The sequence below is a fragment of the Corvus moneduloides genome, chromosome 9, assembly GCF_009650955.1.
Source record: "Corvus moneduloides isolate bCorMon1 chromosome 9, bCorMon1.pri, whole genome shotgun sequence".
Lineage (NCBI taxonomy): Eukaryota > Metazoa > Chordata > Aves > Passeriformes > Corvidae > Corvus > Corvus moneduloides.
Window position 1 is genome coordinate 13,178,520 of NC_045484.1, and position 21,376 is coordinate 13,199,895.

Here is a 21,376-nt window from a genome sequence, read left to right on the forward strand (position 1 = left end):
GGAATAATAACAGAATGTGAAAAATACAACCTGTTTGCAGCAAATTAGGATGGCATATCTAGGCACAAAGGGCATGCAGTAACTTAAATACGCATCAGAAAAAAAACTTCACAGTGGAAAGATGAAATACCTTGTGAAATAACCCATCTTTGGATGCAAGAGTCATTCCTACTTTGAAATACTAGGTCAGTGAAGCATTTCTTTAAAAACTGAATGTTGTAATGTCTTACATGGCAGAAAACACTTTTAGCAACTTCTCTTATGCTCAGTATAAAAAGAAAGAACAAAAGATGTAACAAAGATAATTTACTTCTGTTTTTGCAGAGCCAGAGCAAAAATAAATGAAGGATTGAAGTGTAAGAGGTGCATGGCTCTGATAAAGCTGGTAGTGAAACACAGCCTGTAATTGCCTTTGTACAACTCTCCTGCTACAATCACTATTTCAGTAACTCTGGGTTAGTGGATAGGCTATTTTATCCAAGAAGTCTTCTCCTCACTTGTGGAACTTCTCTGAAGCTACGAACAGGGTGGCCCACATGGCCCAAGAATGGCATGACAGGATCTTCTCTCACACCGTTTCTAATAATTCTGCATACTTCAGGAGCAAAATCATCCTACTCAATCTACAGTCTACTCCTCCTATTGCTATGAGCATAAACTGAAGTTTGCTGTGCACTGAAAATCAAAGTGAGTTACCCAAACTTGAGAGAGTAGCTCTGTTCTTTGACAATTCTTCCCAAAAGTTAGCACCAAAGAATCTGCAGTTGAGTATTCGTTCCTCATTTAGCCATTTTATTTTGTTAACTTTTAAAACACAAATGCAGTTATAAAACACCACAATGTATGATAAATTGGAAAATGGCATCATACAATTATTAAAAAATATCTAAAGGAGATAAAATTTGGCATGATTTATACTTAAAAAAGAGGAGGTTACTACAAAGATGTTCTATAGTGTTCAGTGGTGTTCTATAGTGGCATAGAGATTTCAAGAAATCAGTAGATTTCTTCAAGAAGCATGCACACCATTATTAATCTCATGGACAGAATTTGACAATGTATTATTTACAAGCAGCACCAAATTGCTAATGCTGCAATTTTCAAAGAGATTTTCATAACTTACACACCCAAATTCCACTGAAATATGAGCATCCAGTTCAAATTAGAGTTTTTTAAACATCTCTCACTATGAGTTTCCCAATCCCAAAGCACACTATAATTCCTTCTTCTAAGGTAGGTTTTGTTATTTATCACCTTTCTCATAGAGCTCTTCCATCGCTCTCCAGGTTTCAGCTCGGACCTCTCGATTGCTTTTACCTGGAACTTGTGCATCAGGCCAGTGTATCAAATAAAGATCTAAAACAGAAACAGAACCAGACTGCTTATTAAAGTGTCCAAAAAATAAATATATCAAAGCACATGAGACAGCATTTGACCTCCACAATGGCCCCTAACACATTATCATCATAATAGTTCCAATTACTATTCAGTGATCATTACTGTATATATCCAGCTGTAATAAATGAATTCTATAACATCACATTAACAACTAAGGGTAGCAGAACATGCACATGTTCCACATGTTTAGGTCACTGTAATCAGAATTTCATGGTTACATATGTACTTAATAAACTTTCCACTCATAACAAGCCCCATTTAAATCAAAAGGATTTTGGTCACTGGAATTATGAGTGGACTACTACTTACTAAGTGCTGCAAGTCTTCCACTTCACGGAAGAGAAATACATTTGACAGTTCTGCAGATATTTTATACAACCTCAGCAGTGGGTCTGTCTTTTTCCTTTCTAAAGAATACTTCCACTTATGAATTTCTGTAGGAAACCACAGCACAGTCTATATGCAGATTTTTTGTCTTAAGTTTTGTGGCAGCCTTTGTGATTTTTTTAAAGAAATTTTTAAAGCAATATTTTAAGGTGAGAAAATTATGCTTTATTACATTTTTTGGCACGATTAGCATGATTTCAAACACAATTAAGATTTACCACTGGTGAAATTCCCATAGAATCATAGAATCATTTCCTAATATCCAACCTAAACCTTCCCTAACACAACTCCATGCCATTGCTCAGGTCACTGGTCACCAGAGAAGGTACCAGTGCTGCCCCTCCACTGCCCCTCGTGAGGAGGCTCTTTGTGTGCTGTCTTCCTGCAAGAAAAGACTTCCATCAATTGAAAAAGGAAGCACTTCCAACATAAACTGAGAAATGTACATGTACTGGACTCAAGAGTTCCAAATCAGATTTAAATTTTAAAAATGACAGGATCTCTAACTCCTTTGTAAGTTTGTAGACACTGCTAGACATTCTGAAGGAGAAATTTAGAGATACTTGGAAGACAATTACATTTCTATTCAAATTCTAACTGCAGATTAAACAGGTAACTGCAGGTATCCCAGTCAAACAGGTTTTGGCCTTTGCTGCATATATTAGTCTGATGAAAAACAGGAAAAGAAAGTAAATAGATGACTGAGATGTGTGCCATTTTCTTTGTGCTTTATAATATTCCTTTTCTGGCAGTTCAGATAGAGTTAAGAAAAAAACCCAACTTGTTTGCAAGAAGAGGTTTTTGCTCTTTGACTACACCACACCATTCATTTACAGCACTTCTTTGTGAAATACAGATCCTCTGCATTGCGAATAATGAAAAAATTGAGAAAAAAAAGGAAAAAAATTCCTTTTATTCGCAATTTAATGACTGCACTAATGATTATTGTATCAGGGGGTTGGTATATTAGCTTTCTCCCTCTAAAAATACAAATTCAACCTTGATTTACGATGAAAATGTAACATGAAATTCACTATAATACACCAGCTCCAATTTTGGTACATCAATGCAGCACATTAAAAGTGCTTTACTTACCTTAAGAATCTAATTAGAACAGTACAGAATTCTGTATAGTAAAATACACTAGAGAGATAGCAAGGCAAACATTTTGTATGTGTCACAAAAATCACAAGCTACATTTGCACTTTCTGATATCAATAACCATTTAAATACAACTTTAAACTTTTAGGCTTTTAAATACAATAGCTCTGACAAGCAAATAATCACTTATATATAATCATCTGCAGCATCTGGTTTTGTATCACATATAAGGAGAATGTTGCTCGCTCTTTGGCCTTTTATCCATAAAGTCCACATCCAATTCCACATGCATTCTTATTCATCACCAATCTATGAATAATTACTTCTTCACTAATTTCTCTGAGAAACAAAGTTGTATTTATTAAAAATATATACCAATGTATGGCATTGGAATAAATACCAATTCTGTGATATTTAACTGAAAACTAGTATTGGGATATTGATTAAAACGTTCGGTGAGGTTATGTTCAAAACTCAGGACTACTGAAATACTGTTGCAAATAAAATTTCCACTAATTTATATTAGACATCAACCTAAGGATTTGCATTAGGAATTGCTAACATCAAGTATTCATTTTGATCCAAAATTACATATGCTACTGGACCTACTTACTGCATGGAGACTGCCATGTTTGTATTTAAACTTTTTTGCTTGTATAAAGCAAGTGTCGTATAGAAGTAAGTGAAAGTATCTACCTCACAGAAAAATGGAAGAATTTTATTTTTTTAGTTGCTGCTTGCTATGTTCTCCAAACCAGACTAATAAGAACTGCTTAACTATGCAGAAAAATGTCATTTAGCAAAAATAATCAAACTTCAGCAGAATTTCACCACCAGTTACTTCTCCAAAAGCCTGACTATTCAGTGAGACACCACAGTTTGCAAATGCTCACAGAAATAGTTACATCATGGATTTCCACAGACACAGATGCATTGTACTCTGCTCAGGAAACTTAAACATTCTCCAAAGAAAGACTTTTAAGAGATTCGATAACTGAATGATCTCTGGCTTTGGACATCTAAAAAAATGCAACACATCTCCCGTCTCTGTATTAGTGTCTGAGGCCTCTGATGCAAACAAGACTAGCTGCTGGTCCTTTAATTTAGGAAGGTTTTGTTACTAGGTACACCATGTCCATATCATCCTATTATGTTTATTTCAATTTAGGCTTTCTCATTTAAATAAAAATTATTTCACTTTTAGAAATATTGGCATATAGGGCTAGAAAGCAATCTACTAAATCAGCAAGTACAGTCTTCCTGACTGCAAGAAGTATTCATGAAAGATGTGGAGCAAAGGTGCCTTATCTCATAAAGAGTAGAATAGTCCTCCTGCCAGTCATGTGTAAAGCACCTCAGCACAGCTAGGATCTTACTTCTACTGCATAGAAAACTTTCCCTCATACCTGCAGGCCAGTAAAAACAAGCACCTCACAAAACAAGGTCTATGATTTCATTTTTATTTGTACACACATTCACACCCTACACCCACACACATTTTCTTTTGCTTAAACTATTTTCCCTCCTGGGGTACTGTGTTTGTGAGAACAGAAACACTCTTAAATTCCATTTGGAGGCAAGAAATTAGCTTTAAATCATTGATTGAAATAGCTTAAAGCTCTAGTAATCAAGAAATATATAACTTTATCACTGGGGTTTTTTAAGAACAGACTACATTTTTGTTGAGAACAAGGTTGTGCCTTGTAGCATGGGAAAGATTAATCAGTATCTTGAGATGCCTTCCAACCACGTACTTTTTAAAAATAAACTTGAATCAAAAAATCCACCTTGAATCACAGTATCAGGATGCACTTTAGAAAGAAGAAAAAACCTCCAAACATTCACAATCTGGTTTTGTATTTACCAGCTCTTTAAAACATCCTCTGCAGACAGTCAGGCTGTAACGGTGCAGCAATAAGCGAAGGCCTAAAGGTCATTAAATATCAATGCACAGTGGTGCAGGAAAGCTAAAACTAACACTTGAGTTGCTTTCACACAGACATTTAAAATAGAATGGTTTATTGCTTCTTAGTGGTTGCAGCACCTACAATGAACACACTTCCTCTTAACTGGAAAGTACAGGGCCATTTTACACATTTAAAAGCCAACATGATGTTGTGGAAATAAAAGTTTGCAATTCTATTCAAATCCCTAATACAATATTTTTTAAAAAGTCAAAATTGACTAAAACAAACCTAGTTGTATGAAAAACAAGCCCTGCCTTATAGCAAGCCTAAAAGCAAAAGTATATTTTGTAATGTTTCCCAGCTGTCTTAATGCAGTGATCATATTTCCTTGCTTTTCTCAGTAGCCACTGCACTTAATATTGATATGATGTATTTTTCTTTCTCGCTCAATCCTTTTTGTTTTGTGTTTCCTTCCATTGAACAAGGATCAATGTGAAACAACCTCCAAAGTGTTTTGAAGCAATACAGAATCTGGATTACGATAACACACTCATTTCATGTGGCTCATCTATTACAGTGAAGATGCTGATAGCGCATTTCTCCAGCTCTAGTTGGGGATTTGTCATAGGCCAGATTTGCCTGAATGGGACAAACTCGGAACAGTCGAAAGGAAAATAAAATTGTTTATGAATTCGGTAACCCACATCAGCATTCAAGAAGTTACTTTAGAGGCTGGATCTAAATCCCAAGGAATGTATTCTGCTACTGCCAAACCTGTAATATCTGCTGCCATTTCATATTGGTTTACTGTGACTGCTAGTTGAGGATCACATTTAGAAAATGGAAGGAGCACAGTATCTGTTACAACCACTGCCCACAATAAATTTCCATCATGTCATGGATATATAATCTACCAGCTCAAATAAAAATCCTGCAACACTGCTCTCCTAGTACCATTTGTTTGAGAAGTGTTTATTGAAAAGGCTTCATAATAAGTATTTTACATGGAGCATTTTTCTCTTAAAAAGCTGTGACTGCTTTCAACAGCTCATCTGTTTCAACAGCTGGCATTCTATATATTGATAATGCACAGATTTATTAATTCCTGTTAGATTATTTCCCAGGTTTCTAATTCAGTCTTTATGGATGGACTCAGTAACCCATAAAGACCCTCAAGAAAATGAACATGAACAAAAAGCCTAGCTGCACATTTAGCTGCCAGGGCTCCTGCAGCTTTTTCTTTTTGTACTCTTCTAAATTACTAACTTTCCCTCCAACAGAAAGATCTAACATCACAGATGTATTATTTAGGATCTTTCAGTTTTCTTTATGAACTATGTATCTTTACAAAAGATGTGAACCCCCACATACTTGGTTAATACCATAGAATGAAATCAGGAAATTCTGATTTATCCGGATCAGCATTGATTTAGGTCACTATGGCTGACTAAGTGGTCCAGGAACAGCGATATAAATTTTTCAGACATCTCCACATCAGTGGAAGAAAGGTGAAGAAGAAGGGAATATGAGTGAGTGTATTAAAAAAAACCAAAACAAATATATTTTTTAAAAAAGGAAAAATGTAGTATGGAGACAAATTGTGCAGGGAGCTGTAACATTCCTTAATTGGTCTTAATAGTATGTGCACAAGAAGTCTCAGCTCTAAACACATCTGACAAACAAGTTCTGTTTATGCCATTCCAAGGATTCACTCATATGGTGACAGCATTAGTACATTTCTTGTTCTCAGATATTCTTCTTCTTCTTTCAGGCATTTCTGCTTAGCAACAATACACAAACTCAGTATTTTTGTGAGCATCTACTCCAACCTACTACCTGAGAAAATAAGAACAACTTACAGTACTAGAAGGAATCAGTGCAAATGACTTCTTGGAAGTGAATCAAGTTTTCCTCTCATCAACATTCAGCACCAGTGCCAGAGCAAGCAGAAGAAAAAAGAACGCAAACACAAAATATAACAAGCAGAAAACAGAGAGGAGGAATAATGTTATTTCTCAGTTTAAAGGAGAAAGTCAGGGCTTGAAATTTTGAGACCTGCATTTGCACGGGACAAACAGAAAGGAATTTTAATTCATTTTGCATTATTCTGTACCTGTGGAAGAAGTTAAGGGATACATTTCCAAAAAGAATGGAGCCAAAGGTGTGCATACAAGAATCTCTGCCTAACAAATACAAGTTTTTCCTTGTTCACCTTGTAAAGTAGTCAGCCAAAAAAAAAGCCAGTGAATACAGCACACAGCTGCCATTAATATTATACATTATTAATTCAGCAAAATTCACTTCCTCATTGAAGTTTGTTTATTGCTAAAATAAGCAAATATGTTTATTTTCAGGTACCTCCTCTCCTATGACCTGTTGCAGGAATTAATTGGCATCATTACTGCAACTCTGCCTGTGTAATAAGGTAGTAGCAATATTACATCTTTGACTACAAGGAGTTTATGATCAGGGTAAATTTACAAGTGCAGCGTTAGTTAAGCTTTTAGTTTTCTAAAGTCTTGTAGATACTTCTAAAATTTTCCCCAAAGCATATTCCATCAGACAGACCAAACCAAAGGCAGTATACAGAATTTTAAAAAGTTAAAAGACCTACAAAGTAAGTTTTAGAAAGGACTCCCATTCCTTGATAAAAAGAAAATAGACCACCGAAGAAACCAGGCATCTTTGTCACCCTGTTGCCAATATATTATTGTAAAGTTTATAAATCCTTATTTCATAGGTTTTGGGTGTTTTTTAGCAAAATATATAAAACTCACATAGTTGTTCCTCAAATAATTTTACAATAAAAAATACCTTTACAAAACATTTGCAACAAGAAAAAACTCTGTGCTCTCAACTGTACACGTGAACTTCCTAGAGAACAAAGAGAACAAGAAACCTGCAAATGTGTAAATAAAGGCAGAATTTGGTTTCTTCGACCCATCTGTATTACATAATTGTTTTCAGAACTCATTCATCTTTGCAAGTACTCCCATGGAAGGCACAATAAATGAGCTATATGGAAAGATTCATACCAAGATACTCAACACCAAGCCTTTCACATGACTCCAGGCAGGCCTTTTTTGTGCTTTCATAGCCACAATCACTGTGCCACAGTTTGGTAGTTATCCAGAGGTCCTCTCGCTTCACAGCACTCTCTCTGATGGCCCTTTGGAGGAGGGATTCACAGCCGTATCTTTTTGCTGTGTCAATGTGACGAATGCCGCATTTCTGTAGGGCATGGACCACTGCAGTGTGGGAATAGCCACCCTGGTGGGAAGTACCTAAACAACGAAAGCAGAAGTGAATTGTCAGCAGTGAATTATGAGGGGCATATTTTATCATTGTTTTCAATTTTTCTTTCTTTTTTTTTGATATATTGACACAAAACCTTCTTAATTAATTTTCATTTCCTAATAGTAAAGGAATGGGAACTGACTGATCTTTAGGCTTGTAAAATACATGAAAAGGGAGAAGTTAGTGCTGATCAGAAGTAACTCCATCAAAATCAAATATCAACAGCATTTAGCTATAAAGAAGTGATTTAAGGAGTTAGGCTGAAAATCATCAAAGATAAAACACATACTTTATGGAAAATTAATATATGTCTCTTAATTTTCATATAGAAGCATAAGCAGATGAAAATATTTGAAAGAAACCAAAACCCCAAACTGTGGAAGGTATCTTTTCAGCTTTATACCGGCTAGGCTAGTACTTTAATGCCTTAGAAAGCCTCGAGCAGCCTAGAGAGGTAGCACGGGCGATCTAGCACTTTAGTAGCTCTAAAACAGGCAGCAACACCAAACAACTTCTAAAACCATTTACTTTGCAAAAAGCATATCCTGAAACCTTTATTCTGTTGGACTCTTGGTAGCTTGAAGTTATTATTGCATTGTACAATCCCAGGCTGCGCCATAGTGCAGGTGCCATTTACATAATGTAAAACTCAGCAGTAACCAAAACAATGGAATCCTACACAGGAGTTACAGAATGGGCATATGCAAGGAGTTTCAGTAACAAAATCCTGTTACTGTCATTGTGTGGGGATTCACTGGACGTGTATTTTGCATGTCAAGGGGACGGAAGGAGGAGGAGACTCAGCAGGAAAAGCAACCAGCAGGAGGACTTCAGATAAAGAACTGGTTGAGAGCAAGGAGGATGATGTTTCTACTTACCCTTTCCTGTTAGTTGTTTTTCCTGCCATGAGCCCCTCACCCATTCACCCTCACTCCACACACTTCCCACAAACAGTATTTTCTAGTTTGTTGGAGGAAATGCTCAGTCAGTTCCAGTCAGCTCCCAAGTCACCTCCTTCCAAGCTGATAACAGTACTTAAAGGCCCTCATGCCATAAACAACAGGCAGCACAAAGTGGTTCTGTCGCTGACTTCAGAAATGGCCCTGCACAGTCCTCAACAGGCCACAGCAACCGGGCTTCAGCCACTGCTAAATCTAAATAAATGAATAAAGGACTCCAGGTCAAAGAATTATTTAAAGTGAAATTTGTGTCTGTTCTTACCCTTCTCTTTCCCTCCAAACATGGTATTTATTTGTACCTCAAGGACTACCTGCACATTATGAAATTACCCCTGCAAATGGCCACCCAGGCTGCCAGGAAAAGGGCACAAATGAAAGCACAGGTGCTCCTCCTCAGAGCTTCCTAACCCCAATGGGGCAACAATGCCCAGGGGAGGCTGCAGGACTTTCTCACTCATTTTAACAGCACGTGACAAGGCAGAGAACTTATGTAAGGCAAGCCAGGTTTTCCTAAATGCTTATCTTTTTTGCTCATTCCTGGTCTTAGAAGGAAAGCCAATAAGTCTTGCCCAACACCCAAAGTCATTTACACTAAGATATAATATGGTTGATGTCACATCCATAGAGATCAGGATCATGACATCCTGCTGATCACAGTAGGACAATTTCCACTTTATATTTGAGACCAACAAAATGTGGAGTAGTGAATTCTTGACTTACCTTCATAGACTTTAAAGTGATGAAATTATAATACTATATTCCTATAATTTTGACATGCATATCATAAGTAATTTACTTTCATAAATTAAAAAATACATAAATAAAGTTTTTAATGTTCTAGAAGACAAAACTTTAAATCTTTTTTTATAGCAACTAAATATGATTACTAACTGGCTTAATTTCTGAGCCAACTAAAAATAAATGTCTCTACAACTTGTTTTACATCAAAATAACTTAAGCTAAGTCAACTTGGTTTTCAAAATAGCTATTTCAAAATCCTCATGAATGTTTAAGAATTTTAGGTGACTGCAATGCTACTACATTACAATTATGGGCTAAGAATATATATGCAATTTTACATTATTCAAGTCCAAAAGGAATTTCAATACGGAATTATATAACTAGCATAGAAACATTACTATACTTCTTCATAACAAACCCTTCACTTTTAATATGCTGGTACTGGTGCAAAATGAGGTTGTAACTATTGTGTCTGTTTCTGGCTGAATGGACATTTCTAAGCACAGAATGAATGGAGTTCATTTAGAGGTCTTGCAAATGGACTCTGACTCTTTTCATGCATAATGGATTTCAGTAAGAACATTTAGGACAAACAACTTTTTTTTTTTTTTTTTTTTCTAATTTAACCCTTTAAGTTAAAGGGAGAGAGGGGCTAAGAAGGAAAAATCAGAAGAATTTTGTTATTGTTCCCCATTCAGTGATGGCACGCACACTCGTTACACAAGAAATAAAGACAGCAAGATCAATCTGGAGGACATTATCTCAATTTCTATGCTTAAAAATGAACTACAACAGTCCTGGTACACTAAACAGTAATTAAAAAGAAATCAGCAATTATTTAATATTACCACTTTGCAAGCCAACTTAATCATGAACAATAGGTTGATAAGCTAATTATGCTACTACAATAACACTCCTAGACTTTAGAAATCACAGTTTTCTTGTGTTTACACATGTGATTAAAGAAGTTACAAGTCATAGATGCAGAAGGATGACAAAAGAAGGTGGAATGACTGAACTTTCTAATTTTTTTTATATTAGAAATTCAAACAATGCTATTTCAACACATTAACATTCTTACAGGTTTGGGATTCCCCTTTGCTCATAGCGACGTAATTCACACTGTACATGTATATTTAAAGACAAAATTCAATCATGCATTTAAAACTAGTATGGACCTGCACCCTTTCCATCCCCGTCCTGTTTCTAAAAATATTTAATACTTTTTTTTCCCTAGAATTCGCTGATAAGAAATAGGAATTCCTTTCAAGAAACTATGTCAAATATACATACGTTTGGAAAAGCTTCCTATTTTTTAGCTAGTATTTTAACTTGTTTCCTAGGGAAAGAGCACTGTTACCTCACTGACTGAACTAAGCCAAATTTGACAGATTGGAAGATGTGCAAGACAATTACATTCCTATGGATTTTGTGAAAAACTGGGGGTTGTAAGGGACAAGGATACTGCAGTGAAAATACGGATAGGTCAGAGGACACAAATCCATGGAAAGTAGGCTTAATTAGTTACGCTGTTATTTTGTCACAGTTACTCATCACTTTGTTGGTACCCTGAAGAACACTGCCATCAAAACTGGAGTGAGAAAATGCTCTGAACAACCCATAAAATGATACAAAGATTATCAGAAAGGCAGAATCCTTTTCATAATGCAGTTGCTACAGGGGACAAAAACCCAACATGCCAATCAGCAACACCTCCCCCAATCCCTCAAAAATAGAAAATCAGCAACATCTCCACCTCTGACACCACCAAATATGTAGAACAAGTAACAAACCACCCGCTATCCCCCCTCCCAGATTTATGCACCAGCTCAGCTCTCAGCCTCATTAAACTTTCTGTTCTCCCTTGCAAAGCTGTAGAGCTACAGAGAGAGATCCAAAGCACCAACAGTTTTTCAAAAAGAACCAGGATCTACTTTCTCTCCCTGCTTTCTCCCTCCCTTTATGGAGAAACGTCTTCATGTTCTTTATGAAATGTGAAATGATTATTCATTTGCATATATAAAAACGTCCAGTGATATGAATAACTTTGGCGACTTGAATTCAGTGGAATAACACTAGGAAAGTTCCTGCTGGTGAAACCCCAGCCAGAATAATTAGAGATCATGTCAGGGATTAATGATCTTCTGACATCAGTACTAAATTAAAAGAGTTGACAAAGAAAACACCTGCAAAAATGCCCATTCCTTGCTGATTTTTTTACCTCCAAGTAAGAGCAAAAGCTCAAACATCCTTTTATCAATTTTTACACACTCATTGTGTATATTTGGTACTGTATGCCATAACAGGCTTGACATACCTCATTCTATTAGTTTTATTTCTACTAGTTCAACATTACATCAATATAACATCTTATGAATATATTGATTTTTTTTGGTGTTCATATAGTTTGATTTCCTAATTACCTTATGAGCAAATGTGATGATAAAACATAAAATGGCCATATATAATGCAAATGAACATATAACACATTTCAAGGTTAACTGCTAATCCACTCACAAAACCACATGCCTCTTCTATGGAAAGGCTCAAGGACAGACAATCCTTACTTGCTGTCCATCTCACATCCTCCTCCTAATTTTGTATTCATATGATCGTCTGACAAGCTGACTCAGATGGTTAAATGGCCAAAAAGAGAGAGTACAGTTTCAGAATTATTCATGAACCTGAATAATTCCTCAGAGGTGAAAACCCACTAAATTTTGGGCCAGGGATGGAGCAAAACAAGTTCCCCCCTTGGCAGCCACAGTTAAATAATTTGATTTAATAAATGCTTTTATTCACATTTTAAAAAAAAATAAAATCACGGCTGTGTCCCAGCCAATCAGCAAACGATCAGAAAGACCTTCTCCATGAACTTGTCTCCTGGAGCCTTTCTTTCTATTATATTCCCCAACACCATCCCTACAGCTGCTCTCAGACAAGCAGATAATGTCACACTTACTTTCTATCACCACAGCACTACAATCCAGGTGTTCTTACTGCCATAGTAAACTATTTGGCACAGTTTTATCTTAACAGGGTCAGTTACTCTGAAAATCCTATGTAGCATCACAGGACAAAGTATTCAAGCATCCCCTCTCTTCTGGAGTGTAGGGTTTTCCTCTGCAGCAGCTGAAATCAAAGTCAACCTCACTATGAAGTTCCTACACTCTACCATTTTCATGGGGCAACTAGAGACTATTTCAAGCCAAGAGATCCAAATTTAATAACAATTACTTTTACAAAATAACTTGGATAATTTATTCAGAGTACAAGACTGGCACCCAATGTGTATATAAAACAGGGCAGCTACTCCTGAGGGAATGGAGCCTATAGACACAATCGGCTTCTGGAAAAACTGGTAGGACCCCATCAACAATAACAGAGAGACACTGAGCACACTCCCTTATATAACCAATGGTTCTCTAACTGGTCAGAATGAAAACAGCACACAGGTTTATCTAAAACTCAGTCATTTAAGGCAAGTTTCTCCTGCTTCTGTAAAAGTTATTTGGATTATGAATGGTTTAATTTTTTTAGTATGTAAGTTTTACTTTGGCAATGCTTCTCTTTCTTATTCTTTTGTTTGTTTGCTTATTTGTCTGCTAAACAGATGATGCATTGCTTAGTGCAAAGGTGTCACTCTGGGACTGCTTTTCCCCTGTACGACTCAGAACACACTAACAGAATTCAGTAACAGAAGAAAAAAAGTAAGCAAGCACGATTTTAAACTCCGTAATTCTACTCAGGCAAGTCTACACAGGCACCAAGAAACAAAATGCAGGAATACAACCTTGCCTCAAGGAAAGAGGGTAGGAGAGAGCCATTACATGTTTATTATGTATCCAGGGAAAGGGAAGCCAGAATTGCTGGTTTTCTCTCTTCCTGAGAGGAAGGAAGAAATAGCAATGAGCCATTGTTGATAGAAGCACTCTATTCCCTCCATCCCAAAGAGACTCTGGTTGTAAAGGATATTCAGATCATCTACTTTAAAATGACCACACATTTCTGTTCACTGACCCACCATTTATCTCCTCAGAACCTTAGACAGGAAAGTAGGTTCAAGAGCAACTTCTCAGAAAGTGTCTCACAGCAATCCCAGAAAGTCTGCAAGTGGCATCTGACATCAGTGGGATGCTATTGCTCTGATACGGCACCAATTCACTAATGTATTTCTGGCAGCAGAAATAACTATCACCCCAAAAATGCAAGTATTTTTTCAGCAATAGTAAAGAGATTTCCACTGGAAAAGTGCCAGATATTTAAATTATTCATCTGTAGAAGTCAAATATTTTAATCATGCACAACTTATCAATAAAATCTGAAAAGAGACCTATACATTTGAAAGGCAATTATGAATGTGCAATTCACGTAGAAATTTCATAAGCAGAGCAGCAGCACACATTTATTTAAATGCCTTTACAGACAGACTGCCAAATCTTGAAGCCTCTCTTTCACTCCACACTTTCCCACCACCGTGAGAACTATTTCTCATTAACAACCAAATTGGTTTCAGATGCTCTGCTATAAGATGTTACCTTAGAAACCATTTGGTAAAAGACTGTGGCTTCCTTCCATAGAAATCTCAAGCAGTGAAAAGGCAGATTTTCTGGCATAAATCAAATCCAATTTCTAGGGTTCACTAAACCTTTTCTCCTCAGAATAATGTTTTGTGACTAGATCTTAGCAGTTAATAGTGCACGAAGAATTGCTGGTGTGAACCAGTTTTAAATTATTTTCATTCTATTCTCTTTCTTAACTCAATTGAAATTACTTCCAATACTTACCGTACCTTGATAGAACGTTTAACTTCATAACTAATAGGATATGTACTATGTACAGCAAATAAACAGACTGAACAAAAGTATTATTTCCCTTCCTGTTTCAAATATGTCCTTAGACTGCTCTACCTGATGAGGATGACATTAATTAACTAACGTTAGACATTTGGAGATACTTTACAAATAAGACAAATACTACAAATGAGATAAACCCAATATTTTTCTCCTGCATGAAACTTTCATAAAAAAGAATGATCAAAAGAAAATAAAATATTAAACCCATATTCTGTACTTAATTAGAACATTATCATAATCATTCCTGCTGTGAAAGGCTGACCTAAAAATAAATTATATTAATAATTTATAATTATGCATAATCAACATACAATTATGTAGAGGGACAGCAAATTTAAGTGTAGTTGAACATGAGACCAATGATTCAAAGCCAGTTAAAACACTGTAAAGATAATATTATAGGAAAAATTACAAAGAGAATTGTGATTTGTAGTGACTCATAGCTTTACACAATGAAAATGTATGTACAATAATTACCATTGTGACATCCTAATTCAAGCTGATGGGTAATTTCTGACATCATACCAGTGCCCTTTACTTGCAAAGTGTAATTGTGAATCATGACAGATCCTCCTCCTGCACTACCACGTGGCAGTGTGAGGTCTGAGACTTGCCATGTCCCACTGGTAACTAATTGCTTTCATGAGCTCCAAGGACAGCAACAACCCAGTTCCCCTTAGTGCAAACTACGCTGAACAATAAAGAATGTTTCTGATTAAACGCTTATTTTTCCCCGCAAATTTTATCTTAACAATTTAAAACGCATTTTCTAAAAGTTTCTGAGACAAATAACATCTCCTCTAGCCCCTCCTCTCACACTGCACATTCAGCCTTAGAACTTTATGCATTAGAATGCAAAGCACTTCCATTCAGGCACTAAGAAAGAATAAACAGACCTTAAAGTTATGAAATTGGTGCAAAGCCACAAAGATGGCTTTCCCCTTTCTCTCCCTTCTTCCCCTACAACAAGGATTTTGTATCACTTTTTGTGCTGTACTTTGCATAAACGTTAGAACTGAAGAGAGTTCAGGAATGAGTACCTCCTTTCTCCCCATTTGGTGGCATGAGGAACTACTGCAATTCAGGTTAAAGGAGCATGTGACATCACCATTCAATGCTGCCAAAACTATGCTAGCAAGCTCTGGCAAAAAAAAAAGGTACGATGACTAAAATCTGCTATATGAAGGTTGAAAGATAAAGTTTAGCTTTCTTTTATTTCCCCCCACAAAGTTTGGTATAATTTTTTTACACCAAAAAGCCATGCTGAAATACAAAAATGATATATACTGGAGCTTGCTTCTCTGTTGATTTCAAATTGCTTACAAATAATTTGTTTTTCTCTTGGGCAATTAGGCTTGTAACATTTAAAAGTCTTAATGGCAACAGGAAAGTTAAAAGCATACACATGAAGTGCCTCTGCTTATACTGCCTCTGCTTATACTGGTAAAAGTCTTAATTATTAAACAGTGGTAGAAACCTAAATTGATTTATTACTTAGAATTAGTGAAGGACCTCTAAAATTCATCTGTATCATATCAGCAATACAGTGTTTACCAAAAAGAATCCAGCATGAGAAATGAAGCTATTTTTCTGCTATTAAATCACAGTTCGTATGCCATAATATAAGGTAAAATCCCCAGCAAACATACAAAAAGCTGACCTCATAGATTTATAGGTGTACAAGAGAGCAGAGACAAAGCAGCAACTTCCGTCAGAAAAAAAGAGCGTATTTCTGTACCTTGTAGACTCTGATGTAAGCAAAAGTTGGCCCAGCATTTTTCCCCAGATGCATTTATTAGTACCCCTTAAAACAACACTTGTACAGTGTTCAGGTTTTTTTAAGGAATGAAACAGCACCAGGATGGAAGGAGGTGAAGCTGGAAGAAAGCAAGGGAGGTAGGAGCTCACCAGGTTTAGTCAGGTTGGGAGAGGACACTGCTTTGTTCCACTGTCTGCAAACACCCAGCTGCCTGGGACATGGCCACATTCTGTACAGGAGAGAAGTTAAATATCTGGAGGCCCTCAAAGATCAAGTACAACTTCTCAAGGTCAGATCTACCGAAACAGTGGATGAATTGAGACAGAAAGATTTATAGAGGTGGCATTTTGTTCATCACAAGAGGCTATTAAGGCAACTTGGTAACCATGGGTGAGAAGCAGAGCCCCAAGAGAATAAAAAAAAAAATGGTTGAGACATAAAACAAAGGGAAGAAATAAACAGCCAATTCTTATTACAGGGTAAGATTAATAGCAGGGAGTGCCATAGGTCTTGGTACCAGGACCACTGTTCCATAAATTTCCTTAAGAACCAAAGCCATGAAGAAACAAGAGCCATGAATTCTAAAAAAGGCAGTAACAGTAGAAAATAAGCGAAGGCTTGATTCTACTGCCATTGAGTTGAAAAGCAAAATCTAATTTTATTCCAGTCCAGCAGGACTGGGCCTTCTTTTGACCACAGCTAAGTTTAAGAATGAAAATAAGCAACTTTAGGATTAATAATTAAAAAGTAGGTAATTAGTGGATTAGTAAACATAATGGAATGTTAAAGTATTTCCACTCAGCATTAAGATTAAAATTTATGTAGCATTTTGAGGAAAAAAAAACCAACACAACCTGATGCAATGAAAATGGAGCAATCTGATGCTGTGCTTTTTGCCAGGAGGCCTATTTGTTGTGAAAAGAACTGGGAACAATACAAGAAGTCCTGAGTGATTGCAATGCAAATGATACAATGTCTTAATGCAATCAGCAAACTAAAAATCAGTAAAAACTTACTTTTACGGTTTATTTACTTAGACAAGGGTACAGCAGAGTATCAGGAACGTTATCTATCAAACACCCTGAAATGAGGCCAGAGATATTTTAATGGTTTCCCTTGAGTCTGGAAGGACTGTGTGTGTGTGTGTGTGTGTATTACTTTCTCCCCAGGCTTTGGCTGTTTGATCAGAAGCTGCCCAGAGCAGTACCTGACTGCTTTCCCAGCTACAGTACCTACAATAATGGTGCTGGGCATTCTTGAATGATGTTCTGTACAGACCATTATTACTACTGATAAAATATTCACTGTGTGTGACATGAGCAAGGCACGGTGAGTATAAAGACTTGATTATTTTGTTTATTAATTGCCTGTCCTGATGCCCCTTCCCTAACAAGCATGCAATTAATTTTATTCTTTCATAGGAGGGTATCGTTAGAGAATTTTTTATCTCATCAAGTTGTTGTTAATTCTAGCTGCCCCAAAGATTACATAGAAAGCAACTTTACACAAAAACATTCTATGTATTTTTGGTATCACCAGCACATCTTTCCAAGAAATCACTGGCTACTTGACCAACCCACCTGAATGCAATTATTACCATCCCTAAAAAAACCCCAACAAAACAGCAAACACAAAGAAACACACAAAACCCTGTTCTAATGGGAATATAACTACCACATAAAGGGGATGAAGAGCATTTCAACAGAAAGTGCCAAAACCTTAAGAGATGTCAACCATTCAGCACATGAGCTTGACAAAGGTCCTAATATTTCAGTTACAGGAAGAAAAGCCCTTGTGCTACTGAATTATAATCAAATGCTTTAGAGAGTGGCATTTTCACTCCTCAGACTTACAAAAAAAGGAAGTGACAACTTTCTAAGTGAGAGCTTCCTACTTAACAGAAGTAAGCATGAGCAGTTCAAATTACGCATTTTTCTTCCAAAACCTGGCAAGGATGATACTGTGTGTACCATTTTGACAAGTGATACGTTTTTGAGGATGCTCCTTTAGATAAGCACCAACTATTCTGCAGTTAAGAAATTGAAAGAATATAGTTTTCTACTATAGTACAAAGTCACCAGCAGATTCTCAGACACATGTAGCTCCTATGAAAAAGTGTAACTATATCTGTAACTTTTAAACAGTGTCACGTTTTATATCAGTTATTTGCCATGCACTTCTAAAACACTAATAAGGTCTTACAAACTATCTTGTTAGCAAGATAGTGAATGTATCCTTTTTCAAAAGCAATCTAAAGCCACTATGAGGTAATGCACTCTCGAGGGCATAGATTTACACTCGAGACAAGCATTAGGGCCAAAATGCCAATTCATTTTAGACTTAAGCCTACTCCAGTAGAAAGCCTTTGTAATGAAAATTGACCATAAACATGCCTGACCCTCTGCACATGAATAATGTTGGCTAACACAACTGTTAGCATTAAACCATATGAAATATAAAGTTACCAGCAGTTTTCATAATCATACAATAAACAAGGTGCATATTGTTTTTATTTGTTAATTAAAATGTTAGCTATACAATATATTTCTAACATAAAAGTGAGCTGCCTTATAACAATTGCTTTGTGTCTCAGAAAAGTCAGTGTGTTTTACCATTGTTAGCAGACTGGTCTTTTGCCAGACACAAGACACTATGAATACGCATCTAAGTAGATAGGAAATTTTGCACGTACAGAATTCAGCATGCTATTCAAAGTAATCCTTCAGATTGAACACAAATTTTGCACACTCCATGGCCTTCTCTGGTGTAAAAAAAATTCATCTTTCTCACTAGAGATTTTAATGGAAATGGATCCTCATCACTAAGAACAGTTTATGTAAGAGCACAGAACCCCAGAAAGAGAATGGTAACCTAATGAAAGACTTAACCTCCTTCCCCTCATCTCCCCTTTTGCATCAAACCTGGACCAACTTACTGAACTTCTATGCAAATGACAAATAAGCTGTGGCATGGAAACCCATTTTTACAAAAAAACCCAAAGCATAAAACCACCATCACAAATACATTTTGATAACTGAAGCTTGAAGAGGAAGAAGAAATATTTTTGACAGAATGCTATTCCAGGGTGTTGTTGCACCCTTTTGAGCAACGTGTTCTGGCCAAGATGTGCATTAGCTGTCTCCTAATTTGGCTCTCAGATACCACAAAAGGGGTTTCATCACTTTAGAATAACTTGCATAGCTATCTGAGCTGCCTTCCAGGTGGTACAACTGGAGAGCTGGAACCATCTTTATGCATATTTAGCATATTTATCTCTCTGAAGCTTTTAGAAAGATTATCTAGCAACAGAGGCAACATCTGTGACTATTAAAGTTGTCTTTGAGGGATCAGATAACAATTAGGTCTGCATGTTTAGAGGGATAAGAAAGGACAAACAAATCTTAAATCCTACAGAAAATGGCCTTGCAGAAAATGCATTCTCATTTAAGAAAGTTCTCCTCTACTTCATATCTGAGTAAATCTTTTGCACTGCAAATATTAGTTAATGCAGTGAGACTGTAACAAAAATAAGCCATTAATGTGGAAAAGAGCAGTTAAGTGAGAATAACTACCATAAAGATCCCATTGTGTTGGGCTGCATATTGTGGTATTTACAGCTTGACCACAAATGCAAGCGTGGCGAGTCTTCAACTTTTTTTTCTCTGTTCTTTTCTTAAATTCTCAGCATTTTGCAGTGTATATCAAGGACTCCTTAAAATGACCTGACTGGTTCCTGTCTGTTACATAATTGTCAAAGATCTGCAGAATATATAAAGCACTATGTAAAGTGTTCCTCTAGCAAGACAAGAATAGGTAGGTGAAATCAAAGAACCAAATCCTGTTCATGACAACACCACCACTGTAAGTCAAGAGAAGCTCCTTGAAAACCAAGAGAAGCTCCTTGAAAGCCATACCTGGCAGAAGTTACTGGGCCAGAAAAATTCAACTTGATTTTCCTGTATGCCACTATCCATTTACTGTGGTATGAATTCAGGCTTAACAACAGGCTGCTCAGGACTTTCCAACACAGCAAAAGGACAGGGAGCAGCTATTGGGTGGAGAGTACAAAGGAGTCTTTCTGCATGTCTACTTTCTAGCCAGTTTATTCTTCCCATAACCCAAGAAATGCATTACATCCTCGATAAAAAAGGTGGTTCTGTAGACAGTCTGAAGCACAGTTCAGCATATACTGAAACAATAGACATAAGACAACCAAGTCCATTCTCTAAAACAGACTATGTACATTATTTTTTTATTATTATTTTTATAAAAAGTCTCCAAGAAAAGTATATTGGCAGTAAGTGTTACAGATTAAAATAACCAACCAACCCCTCAAAAAAACCCAAACCAAACCGACCAACCAACCAAAAAACAGCAAAAGAGAAAAAAAATAGTAATTTTTGAACAACATAAGCCGTTTTGCTCACTACATAGTAATTTTTGAACAACATAAGCCGTTTTGCTCGCTACATAGTGACTAAGAGACAGCTGCATCAAGTATCCTTCATCATCAACCACCATTCCCTTGTGCCTCACAGATGCTGAGATTCCTACACAGGCTCTCAGTCCAACAGGTGCAATAAGGTTAATTCTATCATGAGAGTCTGCTCTAAAGAAAAGTCTGCTCCCAAGCCTCGTAAGAAAACACACCCAAACCACCGCACAGCGCCCCGGGCCAGGTGGGAGGGGAGCGGTGCAGTGGTGCTGGGAGCACACCGCTCCCCAGCAGGCCTAGCTGGTCGCATTTGGCAGGAGCACGAAGCCTCACCGGGCAGCACAGGGGCTCTTGGAGGAGCACCAGGCTCAGCGCGGGCAGCTCGGCAGGAGGCTCCGGTCCGGGCTGCCCTGGGGCGAGTCCGGCTGCGGGCCAAAGGCAGCGCCGAACCTGCCGAGCCGGCCTGGCCGGGCCGGGCCCCGGGGTGACCCCCGTCCTCTCACAACGCCTCTGGCAGGGAGGCGGGCTCTGGGCGG

At 37.0% G+C, this 21,376-nt stretch overlaps 1 protein-coding gene across 1 annotated transcript in view; it reads right to left on the reverse strand.

The window, feature by feature from the left end:
- LOC116448169 (uncharacterized oxidoreductase YtbE-like) overlaps positions 1-21,339 on the reverse strand; it is a gene marked incomplete at its 5' end in the record, with an annotated part of 45,600 nt that extends 24,261 nt beyond the window's left edge. The window contains 3 exons of the mRNA XM_032118268.1: positions 1,255-1,356; positions 7,829-8,077; positions 21,174-21,339. Coding sequence (XP_031974159.1) covers positions 1,255-1,356; positions 7,829-8,077; positions 21,174-21,339 — 517 coding nt within the window. The remainder of the gene's footprint in view (positions 1-1,254; positions 1,357-7,828; positions 8,078-21,173) is intronic.
- Between the last annotated feature and the right edge of the window lie 37 nt (positions 21,340-21,376).